General features: G+C 46.3%; 1 protein-coding gene across 1 annotated transcript in view; it reads right to left on the bottom strand.

The window, feature by feature from the left end:
- Positions 1–5,310: 5,310 nt before the first annotated feature.
- The window catches only part of GALNT15 (polypeptide N-acetylgalactosaminyltransferase 15), a 38,222-nt gene continuing 15,683 nt past the window's right edge, over positions 5,311–27,849 (bottom strand). The window contains exons 2-10 of the mRNA XM_029214789.1: positions 26,869–27,035; positions 25,262–25,466; positions 21,125–21,292; positions 14,606–14,723; positions 13,085–13,279; positions 12,219–12,350; positions 11,745–11,849; positions 8,232–8,375; positions 5,311–5,646 (exon numbers count right to left, since the gene is read on the bottom strand). Of these exons, the coding sequence (XP_029070622.1) occupies positions 5,500–5,646; positions 8,232–8,375; positions 11,745–11,849; positions 12,219–12,350; positions 13,085–13,279; positions 14,606–14,723; positions 21,125–21,292; positions 25,262–25,466; positions 26,869–27,035 (1,381 nt within the window). The 3' untranslated portion in view covers positions 5,311–5,499. The remainder of the gene's footprint in view (positions 5,647–8,231; positions 8,376–11,744; positions 11,850–12,218; positions 12,351–13,084; positions 13,280–14,605; positions 14,724–21,124; positions 21,293–25,261; positions 25,467–26,868; positions 27,036–27,849) is intronic.

Raw genomic sequence — 27,849 nt, 5'->3', positions numbered from 1 at the left:
ACCTTACCAAATTCATTAATTAGTTCTAGTCGTTTTCTGGTGGCATCTTTAGGATTTTCTATATATAATATCATGTCATCTGCAAACAGTGACAGTTTTACTTCTTCTTTTCCAATTTGTGTTCCTTTTTTGCCTTTTCTTCTCTGATTGCCGTGGCTAGGACTTCCAAAACCATGTTGAATAAGAGTGGTGAGTGGACACCCTTGTCTTGTTCCTGATCTTAGTGGAAATGCTTTCAGTTTTTCACCATTGAGAATGATGTTTGCTGTGGGTTTGTCATATATGGCCTTCATTATGTTGAGGTAGGTTCCCTCTATTCCCATTTTCTGGATAGTTTTTATCATAAATGGGTGTTGAATTTTGTCGAAAGCTTTTTCTGCATCTATTGAGATGATCATATGGTTTTTCTTCTTCAATTTGTTAATATGGTGTATCACATAGATTGATTTGTGTATACTGAAGAATCCTTGAATCCCTGGGATAAATCCCACTTGATCATGGTGTATGATCCTTTTAATATGTTGTTGGATTCTGTTTGCTAGTATTTGTTCAGGATTTTTGCATCTATGTTCATCAGTGATATCGGTCTATAATTTTCTTTTTTTGTGATATCTTTTTTTGGTTTGGGTATCAGGGTGATGGTTGCTTTGTAGAATGAATTTGGGAGTGTTCCTCCCTCTGCAATTTTTTGGATGAGTTTGAGAAGGAGTGGTTTTAGCTGTTCTCTAAATATTTAATAGAATTCGTCTGTGAAGCCCTCTGGTCCTGGACCTTGGTTTGTTGGAAGATTTTTAATTACAGTTTCAATTTCATTACTAGTGATAGGTCCGTTTATATTTTCTAATTATTCCTGGTTCAGCCTTGGGAAATTGCACCTTTCCAAGAATTTGTCCATTTCCTCGTGGTTGTCCATTTTATTAGCATATAGTTGTTTGTAGTAGTCTTTTGTAATCCTTTGTATTTCTGTGGTGTCAGTTGTGATTTCTCCTTTTTCATTTCCAATTTTATTGATTTGTGTCCTCTCTGTTTTTTTCTTGATGAGGCTGGCTAAGGGTTTATAAATTTTGTTTATCTTCTCAAAGAACCAGCTTTTAGATTTATTGATCTTTGCTATTGTTTTCTTCATATTCTATTTCATTTATTTCTGCTCTGATATTTATGATTTCTTTCCTTCTACTGACTTTGGGTTTTCTTTACTCTTCTTTCTCTAGTTGCTTTAGGTGTACAGTTAGATTGTTTATTTAAGATTTTTCTTGTTCCTTGAGGTGAGGTTGAATTGCTATAAACTTCTGTCTTAGAACTGCTTTTGCTGCATCCCATAGATTTTGGGTTGTTGTGTTTTCATTGTCATTAGTTTCTATGGTTTTTTAAATTTCTTCTTTGCTTTCTTCAGTGATCTCTTGGTTATTTAGTGGTGCACTGTTAGCCTCCATGTACTTGTGGTTTTTACAGTTTTTTTTCCTGTAATTGATTTCCAATCTCATAGCATTGTGATCAGAAAAGCTGCTTGATATGATTTCAATTTTCTTAAATTTTCTGAGGCTTGATTTGTGACCCAAGATGTGATCTATCCTGGAGAATGTTCCATGTGCACTTGAAAAGAAAGAAGTGTATTCTGCCACTTTTGGGTGGAATGTTGCATAAATATCAATTAAATGTAATTGGTCTATTGTGTCATTTAAAGCTTGTGTTTCCTTATTTATTTTCTCTTTGGATGATCTGTCCATTGGTGTAAGTGGGATGTTAAAGTCCCCTACTATTATTGTGTTACTGTCGATTTCCCCTTTCATGGTTGTTAGCGTGCCTCATGTACTGAAGTGCTCCTATGTTGGGTCCATAAACATTTATAATTGTTATATCTTCTTGGATTGATCCCTTGATCATTATGTAGTGTCCTTCTTTATCTCTTGTAGCAGTCTTTATTTTAAAGTCTATTTTATCTGATACGAGTATTGCTACTCCAGCTTTCTTTTGATTTCCATTTGCATGGAATATCTTTTTCTATCCCTTCACTTTCAGTCATATGTGTCCCTAGGTCTGAAGTGGGTCTCTTATAGACAGCATATATATGGGTCTTATTTTTGTATCCATTCAGCCAGTCTGTGTCTTTTGGTTGGGGCATTTAATCCATTTACATTCCAGGCTATTATTGATATGTATGTTCCTATTACCATTTTCTTAATTGTCTGGGATATGTTTTTGTGGGTCTTTTTCTCCTCTTGTGTTTCCCGCCTAGAGAAATTTCTTTAACATTTGTTGTAAAGCTGGTTTGGTGGTGCTGAATTCTCTTAGCTTTTGCTGGTCTGAAATGCTTTTGATTTCTCCATTGAATCTGAATGAGATCCCTGCTGGGTAGAGTAATGTTGGTTGTAGGTTTTTCTCTTTCATCACTTTAAGTATATCCTGCCACTCCCTTCTGGCCTGCAGATTTTCTGCTGAAAAATCAGGTGATAACCTTATGGGGATTCCTTTGTATGTTATTTTTTGTTTTTCCCTTGCTGCTTTTAATATTATTTCTTTGAATTTAATTTTTGTTAGTTTGATTAATATGTGTCTTTGTGTATTTCTCCTAGGTTTTATCCTGTATGGGACTCTCTGAGTTTCCTGGACTTGGGTGACTATTTCCTTTCCCATGTTAGGGAAGTTGTTGACTATAATCTCTTCAAATATTTTCTCAGACCCTTTGTTTTTCTCTTCTTCCTCTGGGACCCCTATTATTCGAATGTTGGTGCATTTAGTGTTGTCCCGATGGTCTCTGAGATTGTCTTCAATTCTTTTCAGTCTTTTTTCTTTATTCTGCTCCTCAGCAGTTATTTCCACCATTTTGTCTTCCAGCTCACTTATTCATTCTTCTGCCTCAGTTATTCTGTTATTGATTCCTTCTAGTGTATTTTTCATTTCAGTTATTGTGCTGTTCATCTCTGTTTGTTCTTTAGTTCTTCTAGATCTTTGTTAAATATTTCTTCTATTTTCTCAATCTGTGACTCCATTCTATTTCTGAGATTCTGGATCATCTTTTCTATCAGTACTCTGAATTCTTTTTCAGGTAGATTGACTATTTCCTCTTCATTTTTTTTTGGTCTTGTAGATTTTTACCTTGTTCTTTCATCTGTGACATATTTTTTTCCCATCTCATTTTTTTTTTCTTTTCTTATGAGTGGGGTTGTGCTCCTGTCTTACTGGTTGTTTGGCCTGAGGCTTCCAACACTGGAGTTTGTAGGCTGTTGGGTAGAGTTGGGTCTTGGTGCTGAGATGAGGACCTCACTCCAATGAATATTCCCTGGATTCTGAGGTTCTCTGTTAGTCCAGTGGTTTGGACTTGGAGCTCCCACTGCAGGAGCTTTGGCCTGACCCCTGGCTCATGAACCAAGATCCTGCAAGCTGTGTGGGATGGTTAAAAAAAAAAAAAATGGAGAACCATAACAAAGTAAAAAATAAAATTAGACTAGGAAACTAACAGCTGTGTTAGTTTCCTAGACTAAAAATAAAAATATAGATGAAACAACAACTGGAAAGTAAAACAGAACCACAATAGTAAAAAAGAGGAAGAGAAAAAAGAAAAGGTGGAAAAGGCCTTGGCTGTGGAGGGCAGGGCCTGAGCAGGGGTGAGGTTTGAGCAGTGAGTGGGGCCTATACTTAGGATCCATGGGGCTGGCAAAGGTGGGGGCAGGGGGTTTGGTGGGTGGGACTTAGGTTCAACAGAACAGAAGGGCCTAGGTGTGCCCCTGCCTCTGGTCTCAGAGGGTGGGGGACCTCACCTGGGAACCCAGCAGGTTTCCTGGGCTTGAGTGGGCGGGGCAAATGCCCTCCACTCCTCTACCACTCCTCTGGTCCCAGAGGGCTCCTCCCACCTGCCTCTCCTGATCTCCCCAGCCTCCCTCCTATGCCCCCAGGACCCACACACCCAGAGGGGACTTTGGAGGTTGGGAGACTGGCCTGGGAGGTCAGCAGGCTCCCTGTGCCTGAGTGGGTGGGGCAAACCCCCTCTGCTCCTTTCCTACTCCTCTGGTCCTGAAGGGTCCCTCCCGTCTGCCTCTCCTGTTCTCTCCCGGCCTTGCTCCTATGTCCCCAGGACCAACTCAGCCCAGAGGGGACCTCTGAGGGCATAGGACCCAGCCCGAGAGCCCAGCAGATTTCCCCGGGCGATTGGGCAGGGGAAATGCTGGGCCCCTGATCTGATCCCCTGAGGTCCCTCCAGGAGTGGGAACCCCTCCCCCCTCTCAGCCACCCTTCAAGGGTGCCGGTCCTGTCTAGCGTCCACTTCTCCTTCCCCCTCAGTCCCCCCACACACTACTGGTTCGCTTGGGGGTTCTTCCCATCTCCTTGGGTGTCGGGGTCCCCCACCCAGCACCATGTCTTCTCAATCATAGAACCACCCCCACTCAGCAACTCTTACAGCCCAACTGGGTGGGCCAAGTCACAACAAGAGGGCCATTCAGCTTTTGCTAGCATGGGCTCTGCCCTGATGGAGATGTGTTCTTCTATGACTGAATGTTCAGGTGTGGGCATATTTGAGGGTCCCAGACATTTCCTGCCAGCTCAGAGACAGCCCTTTCATGGACCTCTAGTTCCTCTCATAAGAATTTTGGCTCAGACGCTGGCATTTCCCTCCCAGGGAGGTTTGCCTTTTTGCAAATGTTGCTCATTCTGATCCAATCAGCGCAAACCCTGTAACAGGGCATCAGGAGAGTTTCTCAACTGTACACACTTCTGTTAGTGGGAGTGCTCAATCTAAGCTGACCCAACACCAATGATTAGAGAAAAGAATATTGCATGAGAATCCGATTGTGGTTAATCTAGATAGAGAACAGCAAGGGCAGGGTGAATGGAGATAGAAAGTTCTGAGGAAATTCTCATTAACATGAGAACATCTTATTCCAGGTGTGCTGACTCTTTTCAGCTACTAGGCTGAGCTGAAGAATTGGGTCAAAGCTCTCTCCAACCCTATTTTCTCTCAGTAGCTTACTTCCCTTCCTTCCTCTGAGCTATGCCTCAACCAATGAACATGAAATTTGTCCTCATAAGCCTATTGCAATGTTTTTTGGATGTCAGGACTTTGCACTTTCTTCACGTTTTAATTTTCATGGCTGGTGACACAGACAATCCAAGATAAGGCCATTTGAAATAAATTGATCAATCAGAATTGTGTATCCTGAAGGTGTTGCCAGGCCTCTTTCCTTAGTCAGAGATAAAAGCAATTATTTACTGCTCAATGGAAAAAAAAAACCCAAGAATCTTATGTACCATGTAATGATCATCTACCAGTGATGAAGACATTGAGACAATGGGTCCATGTGTTTCTTTTTCTAAAACAGCCAGTGGTAAATGAAGTAAGGTACGGGAAGGAAAGACTTCCCATATTCATTTGTGGAGCTTTTGTTTCTACTATCACCACTGCACAAATACAAAGGGTCTCCTTCATGATATGCACATACTCCTGTTGTTCCCTTGAGTTGAACCTCTATGGTCACATTTCTCTTTTCCTTCTGTTGGTAGCATTCATTGTTCATCCACGGTGCTGACATTGTCAAATCGCCACAGCTGGCCGGCTTTTCCATCACACTCACGTAAATACAAATCTTTATTGTTTTCCTGCATCACAGCTTCTATGCATTTCCCAGAAAGAATGTGAACAATCATTCCATTCTGAAAAGAGAGAAGAAAAGGAAAAAAAAAAAAGAAAATGAGTTGGTCCTCCACAATCAGTCAGCAAAGAAGGAAATTTCTAAGATTTGTGCTAATCATTAAGAGAATAATAAAGGTGATATGAACTGGCTTGGTAAGGAATTGGAGTATTTTGGTTACTATATAATATAATTTAGGTAACCCTAAAATTTAAATATCATACAGAGCCTTGGGGTCATTAATTCAATTATTATTATTGTGGTTGGGTAATTATGCCATTTCTTGGAGAGTTCTGGCTAGTAAAATGCCAGTGTAAAGATCATGTTCAATCATTATACTGTATTGTTGACATTCATTGTTATCACTGTACTTGTAAATATCTGCTTTCAAAAGGATTTAATTTAATCTCTGCCCTCTGTTAATCCTGCAATTTAGTACTGCTGCCACCAGGCTGCAGTATACAGTAAGACTTTAAGGATACACTGAAGGCCTGAGTCAGCCATGTTTGGAAGACCATAGCTGCTTCCTGCCCAAAATCTACCAAACTTAATACTGAATGTAGCCATCCCCTTTTCAAGAAAAAAATCAATTTGTTTATGAAAAGTTAAACAACCTTAACCAACAGTGCTGATAATGTTCATCTATTTATTTAGAGATATAATTCACATGCCCTAAATACAACTCAGCAGATTTTAGTATATTCACAAAGTATATGCAACCATCACCTCTATCTAATTGCAGAAAATTTCATCACTGTAAAAAGAAATGTACTATCCATTAGCAGTCACTTCCCATTCCTGCTTCCTTCCAGCCACTGGAAATCATTAATCTAGTTTCTGTGTTTATGGATTTGTCTCTTCTTGACATTTCATATAAATGGAATCATATAATATATGGCCTTTTGTGACTGGCTTCTTTCACTTTGCATGGTATTTTCAAGTTTCATCCATGTTGTAGCACAAAATAGTACCTAATTTCTTTCTTTCTTTCTTTGTAGTGGTAAAAATATGTAACATAAAACTTTCTACCTTAACCATTTTTAAGTGTAAAATTTAGTAATGTTAAGTATATTCACTTTGTTGTGAAACAGATCTCCTTTTTTGAATGAAGAACTTTTTCTTCATTCAGAACAAACTCTATACCCATTAAACAACAACTTCCCTCTCCTCACTTCCCCTCGTGCCTGGTAACCACCATTCTATTTTCTGTTTGTATGAATATGACTTCTCTATATATGTCATATAAGTTTAATCATACAGTATTTGTCTTTTTGTGCCTGGCTTATTTCACTTAGCATAATGTCCTCAAGCTTCATCCATGTTGAAGCAAATGACAGGATTTCCTTCTTTCTTAAGGTGGGAAAATAGTCCATTGTATGTATATAGCACATTTTGTTTATTCATTCATCAATCACTGGACCCTTGGATTGCTTCCACCTATTGGCTATTGTGAATACTGCTGCTATGAACAGTATCTTGTTCCTTTTTATGGCTGAATGAGAATACTTTTTTAAAGCCTTATTTTTTAATGCCTGAAAGATGCTGGGTGTATCTTAGTCACTAATCTTTTACATATTATTTTTAAATGCTGTTTCTAAATCTATCTTATCCAGAGGACTTGCTTAGAATGATCCTTTATGATCATTCATAAGGGCCTTAACTTGGTTTCTAAGAATTCTTTGAGCATGTGTGGGTCCCCTGAGGCCTAGGTTCACTTGTCACCAAAGCCCCAAGAGCTTTGTTCTCAACTGTTTATCGTGAGCTCAGCTTAAGTTTTACACTATACGATTTTCCTCTTTCACAGCCTGCTTTAAGAGTACCGATGCATGGAGCTCTGCTTAGTTATTTAATCCCCACCCCCTTATTCCCAAGCAAAAGTTGAAGAAAGGCATGTTTGAAAGATGTGTGTATTAATCTGTTTGTTTGTATACTTGTACCCTAACTCATTTCAGAAGGGATTTGAGGTGAAGGAAAAACTATGTATGGACAGTTATTGTTGATACTGTCACCTTCCAATCCCAATCCTGTAAACGGCTCACTCTCCCTAAATACTTACACTCCTCCTATTTCCTAATACTTACACTCCTCCTATTTCCTCTTTATTGATGCATAACCTCTGGAAAGGATCTCAAGCTTCTTTCTGGAGTCATGGGAATCAAAGCCTTACTAAACTGATGAAATGCTCAGAGTGGAATTTGCAAAGGAAGAAAGAACGATCTACATCCTCATCTATCTGGTTGTGGAACAGGAGGCAGGCCTTTCCATTGCCCCTAAAACCACACCACCAACGTGGTTGACTGCTTCTGTAACACGCTCCATGGTCCTACTTGTGACCTAAGCTAATAAACTTTAAAAAGAGGCTGTCTCCTCTCTCCACCATATCAAGACCAGAGCTATACAGAAACCTGGCAAATCAGTACATTTCAAGATGCTGGTGGTTAACTTTGCTGCAAGGTTGGCTTCACCTCCCCCTGAGGCCTTAGTGCCAAGTTACTCAGTTCAACAGCAGGAACACAGGCTTGTATGGTAATACTTGACCTCTTGGAAGTGCCTGAGACATGCACCAGCCAGCCGCCCCGCTGAATCCTTCCTAGCTGGGTTACTTACCTCCTGGTAGTCCCAGTGCTGACGATGGATGTCAGGGCCTCCCTTGGTGCAGTTCTGCAGAATCACCTGCTCTCGCCTGACATCGAAGCACAGGTGCTGGGGGCTGCCATAGTGGATCTCCTTCCTGCCCATGTGATCCAGGTGCTGGGACAGAGGGAAATGGCTGTTAGCACAGCTAGAAGGAGATCCTCTCCAAAGCTGGAGGTAAAGGAAGGAGAGCTCATTGCAATAGGGCTGAGGTCTGGGGGCAACCTTCAGATTCTACTAGGGTCAGCAAGACCCTATCTCAGAGTCAAGTCCACAGATATGATGCCGGACTAGCCCTGGCCTCTGAAATCTCCACATTCCATCTACTTTTGCATTCATATTTATACATTCTGGAAAGTTCCTCCATTATTCTATTTACTGTATCATAGGTGAGGCCATAAAGGATGCTGTGTGTTTTGTGAGGGTACAGTTGGAAGGGCAGATGAGGAAACTCCCGAGGCCCGAGTGGATCTCTTTCTGGAGACGTCTGTGCTGGCCCTGCAAGTGATTTTCCTTCTGTCTTTTGTATCTGCTAACTCTCGCTCATGGTTTGCATTTCCTCCTGGGTTCCGTAGGACTGGATCATGCATTCCTTTGCAGAGGGGCTTTAGCTGCGGGAAGCTCGTGGGCCCACGTTGGAAACACATCCTGATAAAGCCATTTTCCGTTTGTTCCTGCTAAATGCAGCCTGAACTAATTTTTACGCTAACTTTGTGGCTGGGAGTTGGGGTTGGCTTCATGGGCATGTGACCTGTGTAACTGCAGGGGCCTCATGCTTAGAAGGGTTTAATGTTCTTGGCCTAATATATTTGGTTTAATGCTGATACTGTCTAGGAATTCTTAATAATTGTTGAGTGATAGGTCTCACCATCTTCATTTGCACTGAGCCCAACAAGTTAGGTAGCCAGTCCCACCTGAGGATTCCCAGACAACACAGTTCCTATAAATTTGAACCCTAAACCCACGTTGGACACAAGCTTGTGGTTAAAAATTTTCAGGGAAGAGTCATTTTCTCGGACGCAAAGACCTGTCTACAGACCTGCTTCCTTGTCATCTTCCGGTGGCAGTAGGTAGTCTTTTCTAGTCCTGGTTTTCACAGATAGGTTACTCTGTGAAGGTCAAAGCTGGCTTTGTATGGGTGTCCCATTTCCAACCCCTCATCTGTCATGGGCTGAAGATGGGCTTTCGTCACTATCTCCTGCTTGGAACCAACGCCTCTGGGTTCCTGAGGTTTGACAGAAACTGTCCCCTTCACCCTGCAGGAGAGCTTGGCCATGGCCCTATGACTCTATTTCAGTTGCCTCTGGATTCGGGGCCCTGGAGATTTCCTTTTGTTATAAACATAGTTACTTCTGCATAAAAGAGGGTGTTTCTTCTTTTTTATATGGCATATGGTGCTTTCAGCTTAGCAAGTTCACAATTTTTCTGGATACAGAAGCCCTTGCTAATCCCCACCTCCCCACCAAGAATGTAAATAAATAAATAAATCCAAAAGCTAACATTCTTTTTGCACCATTATCCCCAGTTGCAGATGAGGAAACCAAGACTCAGAGTGGTTAAGAGGCCTGCCTGATGTCACACAGCTAGAAGGTGAGCTATTTCCACCATCACAGAGCTTTCTCTCTGTCCTCCTGTGCCAGGTGTGAGTTCTAGATTCGTCCCCTGACTCAGTGTGGATTTCAGACCTGATTCAGGTCCCTTCTGGCCATATGTACCCAAGAGCAGGACCTCTGGCTCAAGGAGAGACTCTCCCTGTGGTCAGTGCCTGCCAGTCACTTTCAGTGTCGCCCTTTGGGCCATAAACTTTTGTTGTCACAGGGCAACCCCGCCCTTCCTTGGTACCGAAGGGTCCAGCCACGCTGCGGAGTGAGGCCCCGGGAAATCCGTGGAGTTGGTCGCCAGTGCGCCACGGGAGAGCTCATGTGCTCTTTCCCTCCCATCCCCAGGGGCGTTTGCATACTCTGCCTTCCTCCTGACCATGCAGTGGAAGCCCTTCTCCCTGTGGAAGAAGTTTCACAAACCACATTGCTCTGTGTGTGGGAAACGTTCCGAATGAGGCCACAGCTCTTAAACCCTATGACCCCATCTGTGTGTAAGGTCTCCTCTGGCAAGTGAGGCAGAGGGTCACCAGAGGCCATGAGCCTTGTCTACCCAGATCCAGCCCTCTCCCCACTTCACACACACACACACACCCCAGGCTCCTGTGATGCCCTAAAGTTCCCCTCTGGCCCAGAAGTATTGGCACCCGTAGATCCCCATTAAATGCCCGAAAGACACAGCATATCTACTCTGGGCAGGACTCAGCGTCAGAAGCCTGGAGTCTTAGGAACACAGTCACGAGCTATGGGTTTGAGGCACTGCTGCAAATGGGGAACATTCTCCAGGGTCCCCTCGATTCCTCAGTGTTTCTGTGCCTATAGTGCCCGCTCGGTTACCCACTTTCTCCATCTCTGGTTCTAGTTGGCTAATGATCTTGTGCTGGTCCAGGTGTTTCAGAAAGGTGACCTGGTGGAAATTTACCTGCATACAGGTTTTCTTTGACCTCTGATTACAGATTTTTACTTTAAATGGGGAGCTTTTCCATTTTGTAAATAAGTTCATTTGTATCATTTTTTAGATTCCACATAGAAGAGATATCTTAGGATATTTGTCTTTCTCTGTCTGACTTACTTCACTTAGGGTATTTACAGAACAGAAACAGACTCAGACATAGAAAACAAACCTATGGTTACCAAAGGGGAAAAGGGGGGAGGGATAAATTACGAGTTTGGGATTAGCAGATACAAACTACTACATATAAAATAGATAATCAACAAGGTCCAACTGTATAGCACAGGGAACTATATTCAATATCCAGTAATAAGGTATAATGGAAAAGAATCTGAGAAAGATTTTATATATATTTATATATGTATAATTGAATCACTGTGCTGTACACCAGAAACTAACACAACACTGTAAATCAACTATACTTCGATAAAAAAAAAAAAAGAAAAAGAAAAAAATGGGGATCTTTTCCATAAACTCTGGATTTCCAGTGTCTTTTAAATTTTTAGATGATCTTGTAATACTGGATCCGCTTTCATACAAAACAAAAGACATTTACTGAGGCTGGGGCAGGCGCTCCTCTGTGACAACAGCCTCCGCCCAGCTCCCCATGTTTATTTCCTTTATCCACTTAAACCCTGGAGACACACCTGAGTTTGAAGCCCCTGGGCTACCCACTCTCCAAGCCTCAGTTTCCTCATCTGTCAGATGAAGACATTGGCTAAACAGCCTCGCCATGTCCCTCGAGCTCAGATGCTCATATTCTCTGATGGGTCCACATTTGGGCTTGGGGCTGGGGCAGGTTGGGGAATGGGTCGTCAGAGTGGGGGACCATGCACAGTCAAGGGACATGGGACCACTGAAAGGAGATGCCCCAAAGGGAAGGGAGGGCCATCCCAGCAAAGACCCCTTGCAGGTCTGAGAACACTGACCACCCACCTGCTGCTGTTGGCTGTCACTGCAAGGAGCTAGCATCATGGCACAGCCCAGGACGTCCCCTTCTGCCAGGCAGTCTGCACAGAAGCCAAGTCCGGTGTTGTGGAGCTGTAAGCAACGTTCACACAGAAGTGAATCCCGCCCTCTGCTGCAGAGATGCCCTCTGTCAGCCACTCCTTCGCTCTCTGCAGTGTAGCTCAAGGTCCCATGCTCAGATCATAAAAATGATCGAGGTCAAGCTGAAGCCAGTGACCCTAAGGACAGGCTTCCTGAAGGAGGTGACAGCACCTGTCCTGGTGAAGGGGCCCTGGGACGGGTTATGGGGCAGCTCAGCCACCCCCCGCAAGGAGGCCCTGCTGAGCTGGGACTGGGTGGCCAGGGTCATGGAAGAGCATCTGAACTTCCGCTCCTATCCTGGGAGACCGCCGAACCCCTTCTCTTCCTCTCTCTCTGCACTTTGTTTTTATCATGACTTGCCTTTCCAGAGAACCTGGGCCTGCGTTCGGATGGGTAGAGCTCGGGATAGATGTTGGCCAGAAACCAGTGGAAGGTCCGACAGCCCAGCCTCCTTTGCAGCTGCTGGCGTTCAGTGCAGTCCGGCTTCCCAGCCTGGGGAGGAGAGAGACACAGGCGGCAGGACAGAGAAAGCTGGTTGTATATCACAGTTCATGTGCGGGGAAGCACAGAGGTGTCTGGGAGCAAGCTGAAGGAGGGGGACAGCAAGCATCACTGTGAACCACGTCCCACATTAAATAGCATTTACGTGTCACGCCATCAGAATGGCGCTGAGTGGTAGTGGACCAGGTGGAAATGCACTGTTTGCAGACATTTCATTAAATGTTTAAAATGTTTATTTTTCTGTGCCTTTTTGGGGATGTCCTTTATGTTTATTTTTTATAGTAAAAAATACTTATATTTGTTTCACATCTTGGGTAATTTTACACAACATTGTAAATCAATGTTATATTTGTTTCACATCTTAGGTAATTTCACAGCCTTGAGCACTTTGCCTGGGATGAAAGGGCCCTTGGAGACCCACTGCAGTGCTCACTCCTCACCCAGCCTCTCCTCCGGCCACGGGATGAAGGATCACACCCCTTAGATGTGATGACAGAACCCCTACAAACATCAGGGGGTTCCAGGCTATGATGCCCCTGGGAGATGCTGGAAGAGACAGAGGACAACCCCACCAGGTAGAGGAGCCACTTGACAGGGGCCACTCATGGAAGTACTAGCCAGAAACTTCTATCTGCCCTTCCAGGCGGGAGGGGAGGTGGTCCTGCACAGCCTCCACCTGGTGGCCCTGAGTGGGCACAGAAGACCCTGCCGGGCTCTCCCCTTACCTTGCTCAAGGAGAAGGCCTCCGGGCTGTGCCTGTAGAAGGTTTCTTTGAACGCACCCAGCCAGGTCTCAGCAATGCGAACCTTGTTCCGCAGGGTGGCCTCCCAGTCAAAAGGGGAGTGGGCATCCTGATTTCGGTAGACATGCCCCACTCGAGAGCAGGGAAGGATTTCGACGGAGCCCCTACAGAGCCAGGTCTGCAGTGAAAGGAGAAGATCAACACCTCTGTACTCCTCTCCAGCAACATGGGGAGTGAGGGGCTGGCAAAATGCACCAGAAATCATGAGCACAAAAGAGAAAGATGGTTCTTGTTCTCAGGATGGAGCAGAGTTTCCAGATCTGAGGGTTCTGGGCTGGGGAGGGACAAGGTGGGGAGAATGAGGGCGGTTGTCCTGGGTCAGAACTCGTGGTGTGAGAGGCTCGCACCCTTGCCACTACCTGTGGTTCCCCACTCCTACTGAAACACGTGACCAGATTCAGCACTTAGAGGATGCAGCCATGCCGTTAGCGCCTGGATTCTCCCAAGGCTGCTTCCTCGGGGAAAAGGGTATACATAGTGGCCAGGGAATTTCTAAAAGCTTGTGAAGTCTCCTGCTGCAAAGGCACCAGAAGCCATCTGTGTGGAGGTCAAAGCAAGCTTTCCTCAACCAGAATCTTTCTACTTCTGGAAATGTCTCTACTCTCCACTCACTCCCTCCTACTCCCAAATGCCTGAAGTTCATTTGACAGGAAGCCTTTTATTCCCCACTTGGGAATAAAGAGGAAAGTGAAAACATGCCTAGGATAGGCAGTACATGAAGCAAAACACACCAAGAACCCAAACCGATGGGGTTCCCAAACTGGGTGCCAAGGACCCCAGGGTGCTGCAGCAAACTCAAAAGGCCACGTGGGATATTTTCATTGTTCAGGAGAAACATAGTGACATCTGTGTTCTGAAAAGTACAAGTTCAAGGCAATTCATTGTTTCAACCTTAGATCACTGCCCTTTTAATGATATATGTCTTTGTTGGGGTGGGTTTTTGGTGGTTGCTGTCATGAAAAAGCAAGCATCAGGTTAAAAATCAACATGGAACAGGAAATGAGGGTGGCGGGTCCAATCTGATTCCAAGGTTTGAGAAACTGTCTGGTGCCCAGTGGGTGCTAAGCTCTTCGGACAAATACTTAAGTTGTCTGGACCAAACTACTCAATGCACAGAACTGCTTGGTATTTGCTTTGGCCAATGGGTGCTGTGAAAACTATCAAGATGCTAAGGGTGCCGGGAATGGAGAATGTACGGGAAGCTTTGCACTCAGGTGGAGATGTCTGAAAACTCGCCCTTTCCTAAGGGCAGGTTTGACAGGCGAGTTCAGGCAGGAGGCTGGGGTGAAATCAAGAGAGATGAAAAAGGGGGAGAAAAGAGGGTTTGACACACTACGTATAATGACTCTGTAATTTGCCCAAAGCCTTAGCCCTGACCTCCAAGCTGTGACCGGACACAGGGCTCCGAAGAACCCACCTGGGCCTCCCTTGGCCCAGGAAGTACCTTGAGAGACAGTTCGAGGTTTTCGCCACCCCTCAGTGACATGAGAGGGTCATACGCTCCAGTGTTCTGGAAGTAATGTCTGTCCATGGCCACGACCCCGCCGGACAGCACAGGGCTCCTGGAGAGAGAAGGTGAGACTATGTAGAAAGGTTCAGAACCTGGAGCATCTGGGGAGCGGTGGGGGGATGGCAGGTAGGGGGCGCTCCAGTGGCCCAGAGAGTGGACTCAGGGCTCAGACAGATCTCAAGACTGGAGCCAAGCAAGCATGTCAGAAATCCCAGTATTTCATGAAAAGAGAGCTCTATGGGCTTCCCTGGTGGCGCAGTGGTTGAGAGTCCGCCTGCCAATGCACGGGACACAGGTTCGTGCCCCGGTCCGGGAGGATCCCACATGCCGCGGAGTGGCTGGGCCCGTGAGCCATGGCCGCTGAGCCTGCACGTCCGGAGCCTGTGCTCCACAACGGGAGAGGCCACAACAGTGAGAGGCCCGCGTACCGCAAAAAAAAAAAAAAAAGAAGGAGAGAGCTCTGGTTGCCTGGGCCTTTTATACCTCATCCTCCGGTACTGCTCCTTTAGGGAGAGGCCCCTCTGGCGAGATTTTGGGAAGAAGACCTTTGTTAAATAAGATGCCCTAAGGCCGGCAGCACCAGGCATGGATCAAGGGAACCGGCAGTCCTCTTTCTTCCCTCACCCCTGATCTCACCCTCTTGTTTGCTTCGTGACCATTTTCACCCCCTCCCCAATTCTAAGATGAATCCCCCGGAGACTCTGGAAGTAGATAGGTCCCCATCTGCTCTGGGGGAAATACACATGACTTAAAAACACAGAAAGCTGGAATCCCGAGTGAGGGAATGAAGATGGCAACAGCATCCCTCAGAAGGGTTTAACTGGGGAGGATGGAGCCAGAGGCTTTTGAACCATGATCTCTTTATTCAAAAGAGAACAAATTTTCATTGTTGTTGTTTTTTGGGGTTTTTTTTTGTTTTTTAAAAAATTTATTTAAAAAAATTTTTTATACAGCAGGTTCTTATTAGTTATCCATTTTATACATATTAGTGTATACATGTCAATCCCAATCTCCCGATCCATCACACCACCACCCGCCTCCCCACCACTTTCCCCCCTTGGTGTCCATACATTTGTTCTCTACATCTGTGTCTCCATTTCTGCCCTGCAAACAGGTTCATCTGTACCATTTTTCTAGGTTCCACATATATGCGTTAATATACGGTATTTGTTTTTCTCTTTCTGACTTACTTCACTCTGTATGACAGTCTCTAGAGCCATCCAGATCTCTACAAATGACCCAATTTCGTTCCTTTTTATGGCTGATTAATACTCCACTGTATATACGTACCACATCTTCTTTATCCATTCGTCTGTCGATGGGCATTTAGGTTGCTTCCGTGACCTGGCTATTGTAAATAGTGCTGCAATGAACATTGGGGCGCGTGTGTCTTTTTGAACTATGGTTTTCTCTGGGTATATGCCCAGTAGTGGGATTGCTGGGTCATACGGTAATTTTATTTTTAGTTTTTTAAGGAACCTCCATATGAGAACAAATTTTAATGCAGCCAAACTCTGGGTATGTCTCAAGGAGTGAATGATTCAGAGTTCATATTTTTTTTAATTACTAAGAAAATAGTCTTACATTAACAAAACTACTGACCTTTAGGTTATTAAAAATGCTAAGTTATACCACAATACTAAAAACCAGTAGTGTAGTTATTACTTGAAAAAATTTCCAATTCTACCACTCACAATTTGTAAGATCTTGGATGAGACAGATAACCTGTCTGGTCTCAATTTCCTTACCTCTAATAGGGTACAGTAATAGTGTTTCATAATAGGGTTTTGTGGAGATTAAAAGAAATGTCATGTAAAGCACATGTGCATGCCAAAATCCAAAGATCTCTGAAAATCAAGTGCTTTTTCATGATGCATCTGGCAGTAAACCATGTCCTGAACTGACATGGGTATCTGGGGATGACAGACTGTATTTAAAACTTGTATTTAAAACACAGCAGAGGGGACTTCCCTGGTGGTGTAGTGGTTAAGAATACACCTGCCAATGCAGGGGACACGGGTTCGAGCCCTGGTCCAGGAAGATCCCGTGTGCTGTGGAGTGCCACAGCACTCTGTGTGCCACAACTACTGAGCTTGTGCTCTAGAGCCCGTGAGCCACAACTACTGAGCCCATGCACTGCAGCTACTGAAGCCAGTGTGCCTAGAGCCCGTGCTCTGCAACAAGAGAAGCCACCACAATGAGAAGCCCACGCACCACAACAAAGAGTAGCCCCTGCTCGCCACAACTGGAGAAAGCCCACACAGAGCAACGAAGACCAATGCAACCAAAATAAATAAACAAGTAAATAAATTTTTTAAAAAACACAGCAGATCAGAGCCGTGAAAACCGCTGTGTCAGGAGCCTGGCCATAAGGGTTTGGGTTTTTTTGTTTGTTTGTTCTTTGCGGTACGCGGGCCTCTCACTGTTGTGGCCTCTCCCGTTGTGGAGCACAGGCTCCGGACACGCAGGTGCAGCGGCCATGGCTCACGGGCCCAGCCGCTCCGCGGCATGTGGGATCTTCCCGGACTGGGGCACGAACCCATGTCCCCTGCATTGGCAGGCGGACTCTCAACCACTGCGCCACCAGGGAAGCCCCAGGTCGTAAGGGTTTTAACCCTGGATCTACCTCTTAATAACCTTATGGAACTGGGCAGCCTCTGGGGGTTTCATCTGTAATTTAATCTCTATAAACCTCACTTTTCACACGTGTAAAATGGGATTAATAACAGTAATTAGTAACAATAACTGCTTTACAGAATTATGGTAAGGTTTGAGTTAATATGTATACTATGTTTACAGCATTAGATAAGCACATAATATATGTTCAGTAAATATTCCTTAATACTATCATTTGCAAGTATACAAATGATGATGCCCTTTCTGGAATTTTCTTAGCATCTGTATAGAGTCTGTACCAAACCTTGTCCTAATTCCTCATTTCGTGCTCTCTCACCAGACTGATGAGGGAAGCCATGAAGTCAGAGTATTCAGGGTGGGGAAGACATGGGTAGAAAAGTATGATAATGTGTGTGAGGAGGGATCTGGGCCCTGGATAGGGAGCCTGAGGCCTCTGTAGGGCCCCAGGTAACAGCCGGGTCTCAGGGAAGGACCGGCTGCTGAGGGCAAAGGTGGCTGGGCTCTCTCTGGCGCTGACTTTGGCCAATGGTAGGTCAAGGTGACCTACAGTGACCTTGGCCATCAGAGAGGCCCTGAGGCTTAGAAGAAGTTTCCAGAGAGGATTGATGCCTGGGGTCAAAGTGCCTTTGCCTCAGGTTGGGTAAAGTTCCTCTGAGAAGTGTGTTCTCTTCAATAGAATCCCTTTGCTTCGGCTGGAGCAGAATAAATTGTTCCCTCAAGCGAGCACCTCTCTTAACTCCCTGTGGGTCCCTCTGTCCGGTACCCCTCATACTGCTCACCGATCTACTACCCTCCCCACACCATAAATCGAAGAGGTCTGGAAACTTCTCTTTCAATTCTTTGTGTCCACAGCCCTTAGAGTGTCTGGCATGAAACAGGTGCTCAGAAGAGGCTGATGGACCAGTAAAGAGGTTAGAAAGCATTCAAAGCTCTCTGCACTTTCAGGATTCATACCTATGACGGAAGGAGGTGAAATCTATCTGGCTCTGCACCCCGACCCCTCATAGTTACATCTTAATACCATGAAACTTCCCCATTGGGTATACAAGACCCAAGGTTGGTATTGGCCTGTTACAGACTGAATGTATGTGTCCCTCCCAAATTCACATGGCAAAGCCCTATCTCCCAGCATATATTGTATTTGGAAATGGGGTCTCTGAGGAAGTAATTAAGGATACATGAGGTCATAAGGGGGGAGGCTTGATCTGATAGACTCGTGCCCTTAGAAGAGGAAGAGACCCCAGGGCCCCCTCTCTATCCTGTGGGGACACAGGGAGAGGTGGCTGTGTGCAAGGCAGGAAGAGAAGTCTCACCAAAAACCAAACTGGCCAGAAACTTGATCTTGGGCTTCTACCCTCCAGGACTGTGAGAAAATAAATTTAATGTGGGTTAAGCCACCCAACATGTAGTATTTTCTTATGACCACTGAGCTGACTCCAACATGGCCCAACAGCCAAGAACGAAGACACCAGACTCTGAGCTTTAAAGTTTGAATGACAAAGCTGCCGCCTATGCCTAAGATGAGGGATCATCCTCACAGAGCCAGTATTTTCTATGTCCAAACTAGATAAGATCCTCCACCCTGAGGAGAGAAGAGAGAGCCCGTGGGGAGACCAAGAGACAAAGATGCAGGTAGATCCCTGAGAAGGACCTCGTGTCCACCTTTACACCTTCGGGGTTAACTCCTGGAAGAAGAGGATCCCGTGCTTGTTGTTTGGGAATCAGAGAGCAGGGGGCATGTTGCCCACCTCCCATCTGGCTGCCCTGGGAGTTCAGGAACCCCCTGACCACCTTCGGTCCCGGGAGACGGGTCTAGGTGGTACCCTGGGGACCCAGGCAGAAGGCCTTGGGGGCCCTGGGGATCCAGGCAGAAGGTGGTGGGTGCAGTTCCATGGAGCCTCCCGTACCATCAGCATACCAGCGTGTGCTGTGCTATGGGGGCCAGGGGAAGATGTGGGACTTCACCAGATGCCACGTGGAAGGTGCGGGCCACTGGGGACAGCGTGCCAGCCCCGCATCAGAGGCCACGACCAGTGAAAGTGCATCGTGGTGAACACCGATGCAGGACAGCTAAAGCCCGAGGTGGGGCACTCCCTCCCCACCCACCTCCCCGACAGAAGCCTGGAGCTCAAAATCAACCCCAGGGGGACGGGAAGGTGGACAAGCATGGATGACAGATTTAAAGATGAGATGACTAAGCTATCACTGAATTTGTCTAATTTGTCTGGAAGGTTTCTGCCATTAGGAAGCAGGGGTCAAGACAGAAATTGCCTAAGTCCGGTTAGTAGAAAATAAAAAGAAATCTTTTTTGCGTATCTAAGCTCATGGTTTATCACATGTCAGCTGTGAGAGTTGCACACCCTCGGGCAGACCCTTGGAAGTCCTGTTTGTGCCTAATGCCTTCACTTCATGTCCCTGGACTAGGCATTTGGAAACAACTTGGGTAACTGCTTGGCACTGGGCGGGTCAGCTGTGGCAGATTCCTTATCCCACGGGCTTTTCTTACAACATGACATTTACATTGACACCCCTGAGAGGTGGGTCCAAGTCTCCTTCCTGTGAACCTGGGTGGGCCTGTGACTTTGGAGGAAGTGACCTTAGGTGACTTCTGAGACTTAGTTATAAAAGGGGATACATACTCTAAGACATCACAGTAAGTGAGAGAAGACACATAAAGGTTAACTATTGTACGATTCCATTAATATGAAATACCCAGATTTGATAAATCCATAGAGACAGACAGTAGATTGGGCATTGCCAGAGGATGGGGAAAGGGGACAGCTGGAGACACTAAGTAAGGGATTTTCCTTTGGAATCATGGAAATGTTTTGGAACTAAAAAGAGGTGGTGGTTGCCCAATATTGTGGATGTACTGAATGCTACTGAATTGTTCACTTTGAAACGGTTCATTTTATGTTATATGAATTTCACCTGAATAGATTATTTTTTTAATCGGTCGGGGGATATAGCTTGCTTTGCCTGGCTCCTTTTGGGTACTTGCTCTCCAAACCCAATGCCGGGGTGTAGGAAACCCCAACTAACCTGCCTTCAGTGACTTCAAGGAGAGAATGGGGAAGAAGCTCCCGCTGGGTCCCAGCGACGGCCAGCGTCAAACTCCAGGGGCTTCCTGCCCGGAGCTGTTGAGTCATTTCCAGCCAGTCTAGTCTAGTAAAGGATAGTCCTGCTGAGGTCCCAGACACCATGGAGCAGAGACAGCCAACGCCAATGCTTCCTTTCAGAATTCACAACCCAGAGTCCGTGCTCTTAATAAAACAGCTGTTTCACACCTTTAAGTTTGGATGGTTTGTTATAAAGCAGAAGATATCTAAAACTTTGACTTAAATAGAATAGTTGTCCAAAAACCAAACACATGAGAAGCAAACCATAAAGTTGGACATATTTTGAGACTTATGGTGTCCTAGCATTCACCTGGCTGAATTCTTCCTTTGTACCAAGAAAGCACCCCAGGCAGGGGAACTCCAGTGTTACCTGGTAAGACAGAGCTGGATTGAGGCCCCAGACAAGGTGCTTCCACTTTCCACTCCAGTATCTGGAAGCTTTGCTGGACTCCATTCGTATAACATTGTAAGAATAATAACACCTATAGCTGCGTGTCTGGCACTTTCTGAATGTTTTTCATATGTTAGCTCATTCAAACCTCACAACAACCCTATAAGCTAAATACCGTTACTATCCGCAATTTACTGATTAAGTAACTTGCTAGGAAACTAGGAGAACCAGATTAGCCCAGGCAGCCTGGTGCTGAGTCCACCCTGAGGAAGTAAAAGCAAAGCAGGTGGAGTGAAGGAGCCTCACCTGATGGGGCTGATGGGGGACAGGAGAGCCTTCCTCTCTCGCTCCGGCAAAGGCTCCCAGTGGAAATCCAGCTTCCAGTCCAGTACCCCGCGCTGCAGGTCCTTGGAGGGGTAATACTGGAAAGTCTTCCAGTCAATCACATCTAGGACTGGAGACACCACCCGGCTCCTGGAAAGAATCGTGGAAGCAGATAAAGGATACACACCCTCCACTTGCTGGGGGACAGAAACATAATCCAGACACATGCTGCCCAATATGGCAGCTACCAGCCACACGCGGTTACTGGGCACCTAAAATAGCATCTGTCCGAACTGAGATGTGGTGTTAAGTGTAAAATACGCACTGGATTTAGAAGATTTAGTTTGAAAAAAAAGATGTACAAATCTCAGATTGCATATTGAAGTGATAATATTCTGGACATATTGGGTTTACTAAAATATTTTGTTAAAATTAATGTCATCTGTCTCATTTTCTTTTGTAATGGGACTACTAGAAATGTTTAAATTATATCTGTGGTTCATGTTCTATTTCTACTGAACAGTACTCTCCTAGAAAATATATTTTTCCATAAGGAATGGGGGGCCTATTTCATTAAAAAGCATGCCTGCCCCTTTCTTTAAAAACCTCTCAGGATAGGGCTTCCCTGGTGGCGCAGCGGTTGAGAGTCCGCCTGCCGATGCAGGGGGCACTGGTTCGTGCCCCGGTCCGGGAAGATCCCACATGCCGCGGAGCGGCTGGGCCGGTGAGCCATGGCCGCTGAGCCTGCGCGTCCGGAGCCTGTGTTCCGCAACGGGAGAGGCCACAACAGTGAGAGGCCCGCGTACAGCAAAAAAAAAACCTCTCAGGATAAAACTGAGACACAGGGGAATAGGGACCTAGGCTCAGCTCTGCCGCTAATGTGCTGTATGATCTTGAGATAGCTGTTGCACCTCTCTGGGCCTCAGCTTCCTCATTCATAAAATGGGAGGTTGAACTACTTCTCACAAAGGTCTTTCTCAGCTGTAATGCTCTAGGACTGTGGCTCTTGACTTCTTTGGGGGTCTTTGATCCCTTTGAGAATCAGGGGAAATCTATGGACCCCTCCTCAGAAAATAATCATATGCACATATACAAAGTATCGTGCGCAGCTCCAGAGGGTTCACGGGCCCCTGCTCTAGGGTCTAGTTCTTGTTCCTCCCCAGATCATAAAACTTCATTGGCTTGAGGAATCAGGATTGTCAAGCCCCAAAAGGGTCCTCATTGTTAAAGTGTGTGTATGTATGAGTACGTGGTGTCTCTCAGCAAAGTCGTGAGTCTAGGTTGATTTGCTCATTTACTGTTGCTGTTGGTAATTGTATTTTATCCCAATTTTTTTGCACAGCCTGGGATTACGTGACCTCAGAGAGGGTAATGTGGGAAATTGGTACAGGTTGGAAACTCTGCCTTTTAATTAAACAAGTAATCACTTAGGTGTAGCAGGAGCTGCCCTCTACCTAGTCAGTATCTCACTCACACTTTTTTTCTGACCTCTCACAATAGTTTCTTCTAAAATCCATACCATGCAATGAATCAGGCCTGAACTCAGGGGTGCTGGAAGTTACCAGTCTAAGAAAAGGAAGATTCCTGGAAAAGAGATGCCAGCCATGCTGTTCATACTCCCATCAATTTCCATCCACCTCAGAGACAGCCAGGGCTGGCACGAGCCCAGCGCTTATGCAGAGGGCCAGGGTGGTCCTGGGATTCAATGATCCGCTTTAATCTGTGGCCTCAAGTGACTGGCCTTGGCATGAAGAGTCATGGGGTTTATATTTACAGCAAGGATCTTGATATGCTTGTCCTGCGCTTTTCACATTGTTCCCTCTGGAAGGTAAGGGGAACTTAATCTCTCTGGCCTCCACTATTTTGGAGCACCTCGCGTTGACCTAAGAAAAGTGAGAAGCAAGGTCAAGGAGGAAAGGAGGGCACCGTCCCAAGTCTCCGCTTACTGTGGAATGAGCTGAGCAATCGAGATGTATTTGGCTACTGGCAAAGCATTTTGTGGAATTTCAGAATCAAGAGGCAGGGAAGCTGTGTGGCTGAATTCTAAAGAACCCCATCAAGTTTGCCATCTTAGTAATGGTAACAGGACAAGAAAGGAAACTGCATTCAAGCGTCCACACAGTCAATTCATCCCAGACCTTTGAGCTGTGTCCTTCTTGATAAAAGGTGTACGTCCCTTTTCATCAGAAAATGATCACCCTAAAATTCATCAAATTCCTCTTTTTACTCTGTCTTGCTGGAGGCTCAGTCATACGTAAAGCTCACTTCTAATAACTGTATTATCCCCGATTTCTTTCTTTTCTTTTTAAACTTAAATTTGCCAGATTTCCCTGTATGTTTTATTTTTTTTAAATAAATTTCTTTCTTTCTTTATTTTTTGGCTGTGTTGGGTCTTTGTTGCTGCGTGCGGGCTTTCTCTAGTTGGGGTGAGCAGGGGCTACTCTTCGTTGCAGTGCGCAGGCTTCTCATTGTGGTGGCTTCTCTTGTTGCGGAGCACGGGCTCTAGGCGTGCGGGCTTCAGTAGTTGTGGCGCGCGGGCTTGGTAGCTGTGGCTCGGGGACTCTAGAGAGCAAGCTCAGTAGTTGTGGTGCACGGGCTTAGTTACCCCACAACATGTGGGATCTTCCCAGACCTGGGCTCGAACCCATGTCCCTGCATTGGCAGGCGGGTTCTTAACCACTGTGCCACCAGGGAAGTCCCTATCCCCGATTTCTAACACTATCTTTTCCTTTCTGAAATCTCCTTTCCCTTCTATTTTAGCCAGATACATAAGTGATTCATCAAAAGCCTCTTTGAGTACATTTTGGATAGAGATAAAGAATAAAATGTCAATGAATGAAGTGAAAGATGTTTCCTTGTTTTGGTTTTCATTCCCATGGACCGTAGCGGCTGCCCAACCAGAGCTGAATTAGGAAGTAACTACAGTCTAGGGACTCGAAAAAAGGTGGTTAAAAAAAAAAGTCTTATATTTAGCTTTGTGTTTCGAATCTACAGATGTAGCTGGTGTTCTTGGACTTCACTTAAAACAAAATAGCAAAGCTTCCCTGTCTGACTTGGAGGAGTTAGGAGAGGGCTCACTCCATCATCCTGTCACTTGTGAACTGAGTTTTAATTCTCAGGCAGACACGAGATCGATCCTCTCTTAAGCCTTTCTAAGCTCCAGGAGGTCAAGCGTTTGGGTTTCAATGGAGCCATCAACAAACACCAGCTAACTGAAATACGTGAGGTCAACCAAGGCACCACTGTCCAGAGAGCCAAAAGCTACCTGCAGTTGCAAACTTACCAACCAAACTTTTTACCGCAAGGAAGAATGAACCCTAGTTCATCTCACCCACTCTTTATTTTCCCCAGGCCTGGATGTTCCTCCAGCTCTACAACGTACAAAGTCATTTTGGAAGTTCATGCAAATTCTCCGTGTTTGTGAGAAGTATCTTATACTGAGAAGCAAAAAGCTCTGAATTCCCTCTTCCCAGAGCTCTGCTGCTCAGGTGCGACCCCAAGACTGACGCTGGCCCTTCCAGGACTCTGCCTGCTGAGGGGAGTGGAGAAGGATGGAGGCTGGAGAGTTTCCTGTGGGCATCAGACAGGAGGAAGGCTGCTCCCTCTGCAGAGCTGAAGGCATCTTGATCCGCTCGCTGCTCTTCAACACACACACAGACACACACACACGCACGCACGCACGCGTGCACACACACACACACACACACACACAGAGGATTCCTCAGACTGCCTTCCATAATTTACGCCCTCGAACGGAGGTTCTCTGTTCCCTGCCCCACCTTGCTTCTCCCTGTGGAGCAGGCCCAGCCCCGGCTGAGAATTAGGTAACCTTAAGAACTAGGTGTTCCTAAGACAGGAGCCCAGACCAGTCTTCAAGTGGGAAACAGCTCTTGAGCCTCTTGACAGCCTCTGGAGCCAGGAATACCTCTAAGAGGGTGTTGCCCATTTCCCCTTGGAAATTCTCCTTTTCCTCTGGCCATGACTCTTACTCCTTGGCTTGGGCACTAGAGCTGGCAGTCAGCACAGGCAGTGATGGGTGGGTGTCCTCTGAGTGGCTGAGGCTGTGGACTGTTTCTCCCTCTCCCACCTCCTGCTCTGCAGCCCCCGGGGGTGAGTTACCTGTCACCAGCTATTCTGGCCAGGAGGGGCTCCAGCCAGCCCGGGTGGCACTCGCAGTGGGCGTCCATGAAGACCAGCACGTCCCCGGTGGCCCTGGCGGCGCCCAGCGTCCGGGCCCTGGCGGCGCCCAGCCTCCTGTTGCTCCTGAGCAGCTTCACCCCCTCCAGCCGGGCCACATACTCACTGAGAGCCGACTTGAGCTGTCCTGGAAGCAACAGGACAGTGGGGTCACAGATGCCACAGTCCACGAGATTGCGATGACCCTCACCAGGATCATTGTGAACAGGTCTATCTTGGGAGCTGTGGTGAGCACAAGAGTCCCAAGCAGCACGTACATGGTGGTGGTTGTGAAGGTGTAAAATGCTTCGTTAGTTTCGGTGGGTCAGGATTCTCTCCAGTAAACACCAAAAGAAATGGTGTCGTAAAACTAAGAGAGGAGAGAACTCGCTCACATTCTCTAAATGCAGCAATGAGGTTGAAACAGATACTGCTGGTGCCCTACTCAGAAGCCCTGAGATCCCTTTTACTGATCTGGTTTGCTTTGCACGTGCCCAGCTGCTGTGGGCTGGCTGCTAACGGCAATCAGCAGCCTTCCCTGGAGATGTTCCCTAGAGTATTGGAACCACCTGTCCTGCAAGTGGCAGGGAGTCATGCAGAATGATACCCCTCACCCCAGGTGCCAGAGTCAATGACCCGCCATTGCCAGGGTACCAAGCCCGCTCCCTTGCCTCAAGGCAAGACAGATGCTGAGGTGCAGTTTACACTGCAGGGCTCCCCCTGGGATCAGGCTGTGGCTGAACTTCGTCTGACGCCACATCTAAGTTCAGCTCCTTCCTCTGCCTCTCCGGCTTTCCCCACTCCCCTACAGTGTTCCCCGGAGGGCACCGCCCCCGCCAAATCACGTGCACATGAGGCCCCATCTCAGGCTCTGCTTCTAGGGTACCTGAGCTAAGACACAGTGGTCAAGGAAGTCAAAGACAGAGGGTCCATTTCATGTGACTGCCAGTAGGTCATTGGTGGCCCTGGCCAAAGCGGTCTCACTGCAGTGGTAGCGGTGACTGGGCAAAGCAGTGCGTCGAAGAGAAAATAGGAGGTAGGAAATTGAGACCAAAAGTCTAAACGTTCTTTTAGGAATGACAATCTATAGAGTTGACAGGATGAGACAAGTTTGTTAGGCTTTGTATTCAAGATCAGAAATGCTATGTGTATGGGCATGCTGAGTGCGCCCAGATAAGCAAACTAGCGGAGATGGAAAGAACAATGTAGAGTCGTTCCTCAGTATCTGGGTGAGGGGATTGGTTCCAGGACCCCCCGTAGATACCGAAGTCTGCAGATGTTCACGTGCCTTATATAAAAGGACAGCATAGTCAGCGCTTTGTGTCTGAGGGTTCTGCATCTGAGGATTAAACGAGTAGAACAGGTCTTTGGTATTCACAGAGAAGCAGTGCCCCTGGGGCTCTTCACTAATGAGTTACCTGCTCCTGCATCCCATCTGCAGGTCTGCTTTGGGGAACCTTGCCTGCACAGGTTCCAAACCCCGGTCTGTGCACGGGAATCCCCCAGGTTCCAGGCCCTCCCCAGGGAACCTGGAGGAAGCCCGTGGGCACCTTGCTGGCTAAGGTCATCCACCAGGATGATCTCCTTCAGGTAGGCCCTGGGCGCTGTGTCCAGGATGCTATGCACGGTTCTCAGGAGGGTGGACCAGGCCTCATCGTGGAAACAGAGGATGACGCTGGCTGTGGGCAGGCTGTCCCCGGGATGCTGCTGCAGACACCTGCAGGGGAGAGAAGCAGGGCGCTGAGGGGAAGGGCAGGCCCTGGCTGGGGCTTCTTCAGCCAATGGCTCTCCTCCCAACTCACCGGCTCTCTCTGGGTTTTCTCAGAATTTCCACATAAAGAGAACCCATTACACCCTGACAGAAGTGCTGTCCACTATCTCCCAGGACTCGGGTTCCGAGAGCTTCTTTACAGTGTTAACCCATGCCTTCCCGTAGCAGTTGAGAGGTATTACCACCATTCTCAGCAGATGACCGTCCTAATCTGTAAAGTGGGAATGAATGACAATATCACCAACCTCTTAGAGCTGCCGTGAGGCTTAAACAGGATGAGGTACATAGTAAGTGTCCTGTGAACATGAAAGATCATCGGTTTAGGAGTCGGACACTATTTTCTTTATTTGTGTATTTCTATAATCTAGTACAGCATCTGACACATAATACATGTTAATCAATATTTCAATCTATGCTTGTCCTTTGCCCTAAGGCGGGTCTCTTGTAGGCAGCATACTGTAGGTTGTTTTTTTTTTTTTGGTAATCCAATCTGCCATTCTGTGTCTTTTTTTTCTCGAGACTGTGTCTTTTTAGTTATTTATTTTTTCTGTGTTGGGTCTTCGTTTCTGTGCAAGGGCTTTCTCTAGTTGTGCCAAGCGGGGGCCACTCTTCATCGCGGTGCGCAGGCCTCTCACTATCGCGGCCTCTCTTGTTGCGGAGCACAGGCTCCAGACGCGCAGGCTCAGTAGTTGTGGCTCACAGGCCTAGCTGCTCCGCGGCATGTGGGATCCTCCCAGACCAGGGCTCGAACCTGTGTCCC

This window comes from Monodon monoceros, unplaced genomic scaffold (assembly GCF_005190385.1).
Source record: "Monodon monoceros isolate NGI ecotype Baffin Bay Population unplaced genomic scaffold, NGI_Narwhal_1 Super_Scaffold_11, whole genome shotgun sequence".
In the NCBI taxonomy this organism is placed as follows: Eukaryota; Metazoa; Chordata; class Mammalia; order Artiodactyla; family Monodontidae; genus Monodon; species Monodon monoceros.
Note: the sequence above shows the minus strand (reverse complement) of the source record. Positions and strands in the feature narration are given on the sequence as shown.